Here is a 12,989-nt window from a genome sequence, read left to right as displayed (position 1 = left end):
CTCCTTGACAGTGAAAGGTCCGGACCACCTAGATTTCAACTTTCCAGGGAAGAGGTTCAGCCTGGAGTTGAAAAGCAAAACTCGATCATTTGGTTCGAAGTTTCTGCAGATGATCCACTTATCATGATAGGCTTTGCTCTTTTCCTTGTAGATCTTCGTGCTTTCATAAGCCAGGTGCCTGATCTCTTCAAGTTCGTGAATCTGTATGGAACACCTTTCCCTGGCTAATTTGATATCAAAGTTGAGTAGTTTGACAGCCCATGCCGCCTTGTACTCGAGTTCCACAGGGAGGTGACAGGCATTCCCATAGACCAGATGATATGGAGTGGTCCCTAATGGCGTTTTTTAGGCTGTTCTTTAGGCCCATAGCGCATCATCCAACTTTAAAGACCAGTCCTTGCGTGTAGCTCCGACCGTTTTCTGCAGGATGCTCTTGATCTCCCTATTAGACACTTCCACTTGGCCACTTGTTTGGGGGTGATATGATGTAGCAACTTTGTGCTTGACACCGTTCTTCTTCAGGAGCCCTTGGAAAACCTTGTTGATGAAGTGTGTGCCTCCGTCGCTTATGACCACTCGAGGTACTCCAAACCGAGGAAAAATGATGGTCTTAAACATTTTGGTTACAACCCGCGCGTCATTAGTAGGACTGGCGATTGCTTATACCCACTTCGAAATGTAATCCACTGCCACTAGAATGTACTCGTTCTTGCACGATGGTAGGAATGGTCCCATGAAGTCGATCCCCCAACAATCGAACACTTCGATCTCGAGTATGAAGTTCTGGGGCATCTCGTTCTGCTTGCTAATGTTCCCTTGTCTTTGGCATAAACTGCACTTGGAGATGAAAGCTTGTGCATCTCGGAACATTGTTGGCAACCAGAAACCAGCTTGCAAGATCTTGGAGACGGTTTTGAATGCTGCAAAGTGACCAGCATAAGAAGAACCATGGCAATGAAACAAGATTTCCGGGATTTCACTTTCCGGAACACAGCGTCGGAACACTCCATCCTTGCAGTGTCGATACAGGAACTGTTCATCCCAAAAGTAGAGTCTTGCATCCCTTAGAAATTTTCGCTTCTCATTCCCAGTAAACTCAACCGGTTCTTTTTCTGCTGCTAAGAAATTGGCTATCTTAGCGAACCACGGTAGGTAGGAGTACCTTTTTTTATGGTTGCAACGAAGTGTTCCTGGTTGGCGGAACAGTCCACAGAACAATCAGAGAAGTTCACCGCGGAACAATCAGCGAAACAGTCCGTGGCGTGAGTATCTGGGCTGCTCTCGGCATACAGACCAATCGAGTAGACTTGTTCTTCAGGTGGACTATCATCAAGAACAGTCTCGTCGTCGATCTTCATTCTAGACAAATGGTCGGCGACTCCATTCTCAATCCTTTTTTTTGTCTTTGATCTCAAGGTCGAATTTCTGGAGTAGGAGGATCCATCGGAGCAGGCGCGGTTTGGCATCTTTCTTCGTCAGCAAGTACTTCAGAGCCGCATGATCTGTGTGCACTATCACCTTAGATCCTACTAGGTAGGACCTAAATTTCTCGAAGGCGTAGACTATGGCCAGAAGCTCCTTCTCCGTTGTCGCATATCGGCATTGTGCTTCATCCATGGTCCTGCTCGCGTAGTAGATCACATGCAGTTTCTTATCCTTTCTCTGTCCCAGCACTGCTCCTACCGCAAAATCGCTAGCATCTGTCATGATCTCGAAGGGTAAATCCCAGTCCGGAGGCTGAACGACCGGGGCACTGATCAAGGCTCCTTTGATCGTGTGGAATGCCGTTAAACATTCGCTGTCAAACTCGAATCTGGTATCCTTGCAGAGCAGTCTCGCGATCATTGAGAAATCCTTGATGAATATCTTGTAAAAACCCGCGTGACCCAGGAAACTCCTTATCCCCTTGACTGATGTTGGTGGCTGCAGGCTCATCATGACTTCAATCTTTGCCTTGTCGACCTTGATCCCCTTCTCAGAGATCTTGTGCCCGAGGACAATCCCATCCTTAACCATGAAGTGGCACTTCTCCCAGTTCAGCACTAGATCCTTCTCCTTGCAGTGCTGCAGTACCATGCACAAGTTTTTTAAACAAACAGAAAAAGAGCTTCCATAGACACTGAAATCGTCCATGAAAACCTCCATTATATCCTCAATCAGGTCAGTGAAAATAGACATCATGCAACATTGAAAGGTCGCAGGAGCATTGCACAAGCCGAATGGTATTCTCTTGTATGCAAACGTGTCGTATGGGCACGTGAACGTCGTCTTCTCCTGATCATCCGGGTGGATAGGGATCTGAAAGAAACCTGAATAACCATCTAAAAAGCAATAGTATGGGTGGCTAGCTAATCGTTCAAGCATCAGATCAATGAAAAGTAATGGAAAGTGATCCTTGCGAGTAGCAGCATTCAATTTGCGAAAATCTATGCACATGCGATGTCCAGTTACTGTTCGAGTAGGGATCAGTTCATTTTTCTCATTTGTTATTACAGTTATTCCACCTTTCTTAGGAACTACATGAACATGGCTAACCCAATTACTATCAGAGATGGCATAAATCACACCAGCCTCTAGAAGTTTCATTATCTCTTTCTTTACAACATCTTTTAGGTTTCGATTTAACCTCCTCTGATGTTCTATAGAAGTCATCGATTCATCTTTTAGGTGTATTCTATGCATGAAAAGATCATGTAAAATGCCATGAATGTAAGCTAATGAATAACCTAGCGCCTTACGGTATTTTCTCAGCTCACACAGAAGTTTAGCTGTTTCTACATTGTTCAGTTCAGAATTCACAATAACAGGATAAGTAGAATTTGGCCCGAACAACGCGTACCTGAGCCTCGTAGGGAGTGATTTGAGCTCGATCTTTGGAGCTTTCAGTTCGCTCCATGGATCGTCGCGTGGCGTGCTAGCGCCCTTCAAAGCGACTGCTCCAGAGGTATCGCTCTGATTGCTCTCGTCTTTCTCCCCTAGACTTAGATAGGTTACAAGTCTCTCCAAGCTTGTCTAGTGCAGGGAGGCGGATTGATGGCGGAGCGAGTGGTGGGGATGTTATGCGGAAGGTTCCACTCTCCGATGGGGGTGCCTTGTTGGTCGACTTGCTGAGCAGCGAGGTCGGCTGCTGCTTGGCGAGCAGCTTCTTGGGCGTTGATTGTCTATTGCATCTGCTGCATCTGTTGTTGCATGAGCGCCATTGCAGCAGTGAGATCGTCTTGGCTTCCGTGATCAACCATTGTGTTGTTAGTAGGCCGCGGTTGTTGTCTGTTATGTTTTTCTAATCTTGCGAGCTCCTCGTTACTTAGTGTGAATAATGGTCCTTGTGTGTTGCTCCGAGTATGTCTACTGGTCATGCACGTGGATCATTAGCTGTAACAAAGAGAGAAAAACAGGTTAGGTGCTTTAGACTAAGTATAGAACTGAAAAACAAAGGTAAAATATCTGCTCCCCGACAACGGCGCCAAAACTTGATACACTAAAACTGAAGATTTCCTACTGTCAAGTTAACAATGATAATTGTAGTAATTGAGATTCAATCCAGAGGACCAGTCTACACTTTATTCTTATGCGTTTTCAACTTAGCTAAAACTAAAATGGGTTTTGAATTAAGTAGTGACTTGCAAGTAAAGTAAAAGATTTTAAAAGGTTTAGATTCGATATTGAGAATAAGCTGATCTAGGGTTTCTCATCGGGTGTTAAAACTTAGTCAAACATTTATTCAAGTTCGTTAAGACACGATTTTGAACACGGATCACTCTTAGTAAAACAGCCCACTGTCGTGGTGCTGTTCCCTTTGCGGTCCGACCTTGACGCCTAAATTGTCGTTTGGATCAAGGATCGGTCGCAAGCTATAGAGATCAAGTCCGATAAGTTCACTGAACACTCTAGCATCTACTTTCGCTGGCTAGAGATGTTCAGCTCATTAATTCGATATCAGGTAGACTACTACACGGTTAGTGGGTGACCGGACCTAAGATCTAGCAATAAGTGATCAGGTTAGCACTAGCATTAAGAACTAGAATGAACGAAGAAACGATAAGTTCTTATTTATGTGTAACCTTGCGTTTAACACCCTTGAACCCTAGACAAGCTAGATGACTACTCAGCCATAACACAAGATGAACAGGACATAATAACTGAATAATACTGCATGTAAATCAAAGGTAAAACAATGGGGTTTAGGATGATCTTCTCTGTCAAGAAGAGGAGCTGTCTCCCTTACAATAGCAATATCCAAGAATAGGTCTAGGTCTTTTTCCCAAAAACTAGCGTAAAGAAATAAGATAGATAGGGGTCTCTTTTATATGGAGGCGCTCATAGACTTCAGAGTGGAGAATCGGAAACTAGGGCAAATCTTTGGAAGATATGGAAATTTTTATAATTATCGAGAACAATCGTCTGGCTGTTCCTAGTATGATCGACCGTCAGACTGCTCCGCGGATTGTTCTTCAGGAGAAATCTCCAATCCTTGCTCTTTTCTTCATGCATATTCCTTAAGCTCTTCAATCTTCTCCAGACCTGAAATGACTCTAAAAAAACTAGACTAACTCGATAAAACAACGAAAACAAGTTAGAAAGCATATACACAATGATGTCAAAAACACCATATATCACTGCCATAGACACAACACCAGCTGAAGGAGACCTCAAGCGCTTTAAATATCTATTCCTCGCGTTTGGCGCGTCTGCTAAGGGTTATGGATGCATGAGAAAGGTCGTTGTTGTCGATGGGACACACCTAAAGGGGAAAGACAATGGCTGCCTTCTCACTGCGAGTGCACAAGATGCAAACTACCAGATCTTCCCCATATCTTTTGGCATAGTCGACAGCAAGAATGATCAGTCATGGAGTTGGTTCTTCCAGAAATTAACTGCTGTCGTACCAGATGGGTACGATCTTGTTTTCGTCTCAGACAGACACAACTCGATTTATGCTGGCCTTCACAAGGTAAATATGTGTACAAATACGGTGTATTTGGCGTTGTGGATGTTACGCATTTTAAGATACCGCAACTACAGCAGTAGTATTTAACGTGGGAGATAACTGCTAAACATATTTCTACCTCTCTGTTTGCAGGTGTATCCAATGGCGAAACACTATTCTTGTGTCTTTCATCTCCAGAGAAACATTGTCAGTATGTTCAAGAAGAAGCACATTGCATACCTTGTGTCAAAAGCAGCTCGAGCCTATCGTGTGTGTGACTTCTACAAGCATTTTTAACGAGATCAAGATGATTGATATTAACTGCGCTGATTATCTAGTCAGAATCGGGTTTGAGCACTGGCCTAGGTCACACTCTTCTGGGATTCGTTACAATATCATGACAAGCAACGTCGCTGAGTCACTCAATGCTGCACTTTCGGAGGCAAGGGAGCATCCTATTGTCGCTCTGGTTGAGTACATTAGGGGTATGCTTATGAGGTGGTCTTCTGTGCGCCGTGAGTCATCAGCCAGGTATGGTGGACTTGTCACACTCAAGGCGGAGGAGCTCATCTCCCGTAATTTCAATGTCTCAACCGGGTATTTGGTCCGTCATATAAGCAAATCTGAGTATGAGGTGCGTGGGAAAGAAGGAGTTTTATTCTGTGTCGACCTTGATGCAAAAACATGTAGCTGGCTCGAGCTTGATATGCTCTGTATACCTTTCGGACATGTTGTCGCTGCTGCAATCAACTCTAAACGTAGGGTTGATGTTCTTGTTGGGGAGGAGCTATCAAGGAACAATTGGGCTGGTGGGTACTCAATGAGTGTTAACCCCGCTGGAGATGATATGGGAACAATACCTGAAGACGATACGCTTGCCTCTCTGATCCTCGCACCTCCAAACACAAGGCGTCCTCCGGGTAGGCCCAAGAAGACAAGGATATTATGTAGGGGTGAATTCAAGGCAAGTAGCGTGCATGGCTTTATGGTATCAAACATATGTGTGTGTTAGTTGTTACGTTTGCGAGTAGTAATTAATCTGATTAGTTACACTATATTGTTTTCTGATGCAGCGTGGTGGGATTGGACGCAAGAAATGGAACTTTACGAGGTGTGGTGGGAAGGATCCCAACCGGGCCACCTGCAAGATGCCGATATGAAGAGTGTTTGAAGGTTGTTAAGGGGGTCATTTTAATGAAGTCTTTTTTTATAGGTCTGATGTGGGGCGACCAATTTTCATGTATAATATCTAAAGTTCCCCATGAAAGTCCCAAGAATCGTCTATAGTTTGTAATACATAGTTTGGGATCTTAATAATGTATCGGCAATGGCCCCCCTTCACTACAAGAAAACAACGGTATTCTGACGGACATTCCGACGGAAAATGAAATCTTCGGAATTTTCCGAGGAATTTCTGAGGAAATTCCGAAGAAACCCAAAATTTGGGTTTCCTCGGAATTTACTCGGAATATACCGACGGAATTCCGAGGAAACATCAATCCGTTGGAATATTCCGAGGAAATTCCGACGAACTAGTGATCGATCGATGCGTTTTTGAACATATACCCATCGATCGATCACATTGTTACGCTTTGGTCCATCTTAGTGATCGATCGATGCGTTTTTGGACATAAATCCATCGATCGATCCGTTTATAAAAAAACATTCGAGATTTTGAAACCCCAAACACTAGTTCCTCGGAATTTCCTCGGAATATTCCGAGGAAATTCCGAGGAACACTTGATATCCTCGATCGATCGATGGGATAATCCCATCGATCGATCACATTGTTACGCTTTGGTCCATCTTCGTGATCGATCGATGCGTTTTTGGACATATATCCATCGATCGATCCGTTTATAAAAAAACATTCGAGATTTTGAAACCCCAAACACTAGTTCCTCGGAATTTCCTCGGAATATTCCGAGGAAATTCCGAGGAACACTTGATATCCTCGATCGATCGATGGGATAATCTCATCGATCGATCACATTGTTACGCTTTGGTCCATCTTAGTGATCGATCGATGTGTTTTTGGACATATATCCATCGATCGATCCGTTTTAAAAAAAAATTGACGTTTTGAAACCCCAAACATTAGTTCCTCGGAATTCCCTCGGAATATTTCGAGGAAATTCCGAGGAAATAGGGTTTTTAAACCGAAAACAACGTTTTTGCGGTTTGAATAACACCTATATAACCCTTATTAAGTGTCTTACGTTCATTATGAAGTCAAAAATTTGTTCCTTACCCTATAATAAACACTTTTCCGATTGTATGAACGAAATCCCCACAACATAAGAGAAACACTTATACACTTTAATGAACGGTAAAGGGAATACTTACTATTCGTTTTGAAATTTGTTATTTCATGGTTTATGCTCATCTATACAAAGAATCATCAATGGTATGCATTACAATTGTATAAGAAATGAAATACGGCAAAACAAATTGATGTTTTGAAACCCCAAACACTAGTTCCTCGGTATTCCTCGGAATATTCCGAGGAAATTCCGAGGAACAATATAAATTAACAGAAATACATGCACAAGATATTCTTTTTCCTCGAATTAATGAAAATATTCCGAGGAAATTCCGACGGATATTTAAGTGGCCGTCGGAATTTCCTCGGAATATTTTCATTTAACCGGGCAAACAAGCCGCCAAATATTTCGGGAAAATTGAAATTGAAAATACTGAGGGAATTCCGACGGAAAATATCCGTCGGACCCAAGGTTTTATAAACTCCAAACGCATCTTCTTCCCCATTTCTCTCTTCTTCCTCTCCGGCGATCTCTCTCTCCTTCTGGCGTTCTCCACCTTCTCTCGCGACGAACTCTCCGGCGAATCCTTTCTATTCCCTTACAAATCATGTAAGGACCCTATCCCACTCTCTTAGGTCCTATTTGTTAGGTTTTTAAGTAGATTTGATGATTTTAGAAGGTTTTTGATAGATTTTTGTTAGGGTGATTGGGTAGGATTGTGATTTGTTGTGTAATAGGTTTAGAATTGTGATTTGGTTGTGTTGAATTGATTTAGAACTTTTTTTATAAATTGTTCATTATTTTTGTATTTACAAAACGTTTTTTCTATATAAATTCGATTTTACAAAACGTTTTTTGTATATAAATTCGATTTTTGGATTTATAAAAGATGATTTCATATTTATAAAAATATTTATATTTATTAAAACTAATTTTGTATTTATAAAACATTTTTTTGATTTATAAACACTATTTTTTTATTTTTGTATTTATAAAAACTATTTTTAAATATACAAACCGTTCTTTGTATATAAATTCGATTTTTGGATTTATTAAAGATGATTTCATATTTTAAAATTAATTTTGTATTTATAAAAATTTTTTTTTGTATTTATAAACACTATTTTATTATTTTTTCTATTTATAAAAACTATTTTGTATTTATAAAAAGATGATTTCATATCTATAAAAATATTTATATTTATAAAACTAATTTTGTATTTATAAAACATTTTTTGATTTATAAACACTATTTTATTATTTTTTGTATTTATAAAAACTATTTTGTATTTATAAAAAGATGATTTCATATTTATTAAAACTAATTTTGTATTTATAAAACATTTTTTTATTTATAAAAACTATTTTATTATTTCTTGTATTTAAAATATGTTTTCTATTTCAATTTTAATTTTATATTTTCGAATTTCAATTAAAAAAATAAGTTTATAATTTTTTTTTTTAATTTTGGAAATATTCCGAGGAAGTTTATCCCTCGGAATATTCCGACGACATCTTCCTCGGAATATTCCGAGGAATTTCCGACGAACTTGTGGTCCTCGGAAATTCCGAGGAAATAGGGTTTCCTCGGAATTCCGTCGGAAATTTCCGAGGGATTTCCGAGGAAAGATGAATTTCCGAGGAGTTATTTCCGAGGACTTTTTTCGTCGGTATGTCGTCGGAATAGCGTTATTCCGACGACATAGCGAAGATTTTTTCCCTCAGTATGCCGCTGTTTTCTTGTAGTGCTTATGTAATGGAAAAACCTATGTTATATAATGTTGAAGTTATTTTGTTGTTTGATTTATTTTTGACTGTTGATCCTGACAAAGACCAAGTGATTGGGTCGAATATGCTATTTGTTGAGTCCTTAATTGTGATTTAAGAAGGGAATTTGTGGAGAAGAGTTCGATGTTATTTGTTGTATAACGATACCCAAAAATCGTCTATGGAAAAGTTAGCTTCTAGATTCTTTCTTAACAAATAAGCATGTGCTAATTTGCCAACTCTTTCTTAACAAACAAGTATGGGTTAATTTTGGCTTAATTTGGTCATGAGATCATCTCTTGAGATCAGCTCAAGTATAGTTCGTTATTTGCAAAGTACAATTTAACCTAATGTTTTAGTAGGTATGTGTATACGTTGTCTGTTAATCATCTTCTTAGCAGTAACGTGTGTGGGTTCTTAGTAATAACTAGTAGCCATTAGCATCTACATATTTTAGTTTGGAGTCTTAGCCTTGATTGTTAACGAATACAGAAACTTGGCAAGTTAGATTATTGTCATTGGTAACTAACGCTTTTGACAAAAGTTTAAGGATGTGTGTACGTTGGCTGCTAATCTGTTTCTTAGCAGTAACGTGTGTGGGTTATCTGTATACTTGGCAAGTTAGCTTCTCGATTCTTTCTTAACAAATAAGCATGTGTTAATTTGTCAACTCTTTCTTAACAAACAAGTATGTGTTAATTTTGGCTTAATTTGGTCATGAGATCATCTCCTGAGATCAGTTCAAGTATAGTTCGTTATTTGCAAAGTACAGTTTAACCAAGTAGGTGTGTGTATATGTTGTCTATTAATCGTTTTCTTAGCAGTAACGTGTGTGGGTTATTAGTAATAACTAGTAGCCATTAGCATCTACATATTTTAGTTTGGAATCTTAGCCTTGATTGTTAACGAATACAGAAACTTGGCAAGTTAGATTATTGTCATTGGTAACTAACGCTTTTGACCAAAGTTTAAGGATGTGTGTACGTTGGCTAATCTGTTTCTTAGCAGTAACATGTGTGGGTTATCTGTATACAAAAACTTGTTAGTGATAATAGTAGCCATTAGCATCTATATATTTTAGTTTGGGGTCTTAGCCTTGATTGTTAACGGATACAAAAACTTGGCAGGTTAGATTATTGTCATTAGTAACTAACAATTTTGACAATAGTTTTAGATAGCATGGAAACACAACACGCAAACGTCAGATTACAGACCGATAGTACGACGATTAAAAAACGAGGGGAGATTGCAAGTTTGGAAAAAAGAGAAATAACAACGAGGTAATGAAAAGATGCAGATGATGTTTAAACAGGGGTAACGTCGCGATAAACGAGAACAGCCAGGTGTTTAGTCCCCGCAGCCAAAAAGTCCCGTGTGATCTCTTTGCAACCGTCACCGTCGCTAGCAGCATTGGCCTGGATGAGCAGTACGGTAGTAGCGGCTGCGTCAGTAGAGTTGTGGTTCTGAGGGACATCCTTCACCCTTATCATCTGATAGGGTTTGCGTTGATTGGCGCCTAAGTTTCCAGTTGCTGTGTTGAGGATGTGAGGGACGACAATGGTAATTGGGTTCAAGTCTTTCTTCATCATACTTTGGGTGCGAAAGCCAAAATTGCAGTCAAGCACTTGTACGAGTCAGGTAAGTGAAGACATACTCCGATCCAGTGCTGTTTGTCGATGCAAAATGGAAAGTAAATTCGTTCGTAGGCATCTACGCTGCTGGTGGGAGGTATGAAGTACTTGAGAACAGCTTCATAGCCTACTGCGATCCTTCGCAGCGGTGTTGACGAGCCGGGCATGTTGTTGATAAGAACTTGTATGTATTATGAGTAAGAACCTCCCAACCACCCTCTCTTAGTCTCTACACCCAGAGTCTAAGCCTATTCTTGAATCCCACAATCTGAGATCTCAAGCCACAACTGATTCTAACTGCATGACCAACAGAAACAACTAACGAGCCCCTTATATACTGAGACTCGTTTACATCTGTTAACTAACCAACTAACTTGCCAGCTCAGCACTCCCGTGAGCCATTCCCTCGTTGATACGCCTCTGCCTCTTCGAGATATAAACTCTTGTTGGCATATCAATACCCCCCGGCTGAAGAACGAGCTTGTCCTCAAGCGAATAAGTCGGAAACTGATGTTTCAACTCAGACAAACGCATCCAAGAGTTCTCGTGTGACGGTAAGTTCTTCCAAGAAACGAGCACCTCTAGATGTCCTTCTACATCGTACCGTGTACCCAACAACTCGTCTGGTTCAATCAATAGCTCATCGTCCCTCGATAACGTCTCAGGTAATGGAGTGATTACCCGACCCTGTCCAATGACTGGTTTCAACTGTGAAACGTGAAACACCGGATGCACTTTCGATCCTTCCGGCAATCTTAGACGATACGCAACTTTACCTATCCGCTCCAACACCTCATAAGGTCCATAGAACCGTGCTGACAGCTTGTGACACAATCATCTGCTCACTGATTGTTGTCGATAAGGTCGCAGTTTCAAATAAACCTTCATACTCACATCAAACTCCAATTCACGCCTTCGCTTATCTGCGTTATTCTTCATAACATCCTGCGCTCTTAACAGATGTTGTTTAACATCCTGCAGCATCATATCTCTGTCACTTAACATTGCTTCTAGCTCGAAATTCTTCGTAGATCCTTCCTCAAACCGTAACAATGCCGGTGGATCACGACCATATACCATCTTAAATGGAGTGCACTGCGTCGCCGTATGATAAGAAGTATTATACCATAGTTCAGCCCACACCAAATACTTGGACCACGTCTTTGGATGCACAGAAGCAAAACAACGCAGGTAAGTCTCTAGACAGCGATTCAGCACCTCGGTTTGACCGTCCGACTGAGGATGAAAAGCTGTACTGAAACGTAGAGTAGTACCCGCAGCTCTGAAATAATCTTTCCAAAAGGAACTAAGGAAGATCTTATCTCTATCGGAAATAATCGACCTTGGAAACCCATGAAGTTTTACCACCCCGTCAACAAACTTTTGAGCAACATCAGCCGCAGTGAACGGATGTTTAAACGAAATGAAATGGCTGTACTTACTCAATCGATCAACCACCACAAAGATCACATTCATTCCTCGAGATACTGGTAAACCCTCTATGAAATCCATAGAGATGTCTTCCCATATCTGGTTTGGGATATCAATAGGTTGCAACAATCCCGCAGGTGCCAGAGTCGAATACTTGTGTGTCTGGCAAATTTCACATGCAGCTACGTAATCCTGAACGTGCTTCCTCATCTTAGGCCAATAGAATGTTGCCTTAATCCTCTGCAACGTTTTTAAAACTCCTGAATGGCCCCCTAGCAGACTGTCGTGGCATTCACGTAAGATCATCGGGATATGCTTCGAATTTCCCGGTAAAAACAGACGCCCTTTATAGAATAATCTTCCTTGCACCAACGTAAACCCCACTTTAGGTGCTTGACCACTGCTTACATTCGCAATGATCTGTTGAAAGTTCACATCATGATCAAACTCTGCATATATATCTTGAACTTGTAAAGACGAAGGTACCGTCAGTGACAAACAACGAGGAAATACTTCTGCGGCAGTGTAGTGAACAATGCGAGATAACCCATCCGCCACCCGATTCTCTGATCCCACTTTATACTCAATATCGAAGTCGTAACCCAATATACGCGTCAACCATCTCTGGTAGTCCAAGGTTACTTCTCGCTGCTCCAGTAAGTACTTGAGGCTCTGCTGATCTGTTCTTACTATAAACCATCGCCCCAACAAATAATGCCTCCATTTCTGAATCGACAACACAATAGCCATTAACTCTCGCTCATATATTGGTTTCTGCATTTCTTTTTCTGTTAAAGCGTGGCTGAAATAGGCAATAGGATGCTTCTCTTGCATCAACACTGCGCCCAACCCATAACCAGACACATCTGACTCAATTATGAACACCTTAGAGAAGTCAGGAAGCGCTAAAACTGGAGTGGATGTCATCGCCTTCTTCAGCTTTTCAAACGCTAACAGTGCGTCTTGTAA

General features: G+C 40.9%; 1 protein-coding gene across 1 annotated transcript; it reads left to right on the top strand.

Annotated features, from left to right (window-relative positions):
* Nucleotides 1-4,594: 4,594 nt before the first annotated feature.
* LOC106384413 lies at nt 4,595-6,087 on the top strand. The gene is made up of 4 exons (XM_013824378.1): nt 4,595-4,951; nt 5,081-5,134; nt 5,184-5,891; nt 6,001-6,087. Exons 1-4 carry the CDS (start codon nt 4,595-4,597, stop codon nt 6,085-6,087), a joined length of 1,206 nt encoding a protein of 401 aa, XP_013679832.1.
* The last annotated feature ends 6,902 nt before the right edge of the window (nt 6,088-12,989 follow it).

This window comes from Brassica napus, chromosome C3 (genome assembly GCF_020379485.1).
Source record: "Brassica napus cultivar Da-Ae chromosome C3, Da-Ae, whole genome shotgun sequence".
Lineage (NCBI taxonomy): Eukaryota > Viridiplantae > Streptophyta > Magnoliopsida > Brassicales > Brassicaceae > Brassica > Brassica napus.
Note: the sequence above shows the minus strand (reverse complement) of the source record. Positions and strands in the feature narration are given on the sequence as shown.

What these genes read in the sequence shown, in the direction of transcription:
- LOC106384413 (XM_013824378.1), top strand. Translation starts at nt 4,595, where the DNA reads ATGTCAAAAACACCATATATCACTGCCATAGACACAACACCAGCTGAA. An exon ending in TTTATGCTGGCCTTCACAAG is followed by an intron (nt 4,952 to 5,080) that starts GTAAATATGTGT and finishes CTCTGTTTGCAG; the next exon opens with GTGTATCCAATGGCGAAACA. An exon ending in TATGTAGGGGTGAATTCAAG is followed by an intron (nt 5,892 to 6,000) that starts GCAAGTAGCGTG and finishes TTTCTGATGCAG; the next exon opens with CGTGGTGGGATTGGACGCAA.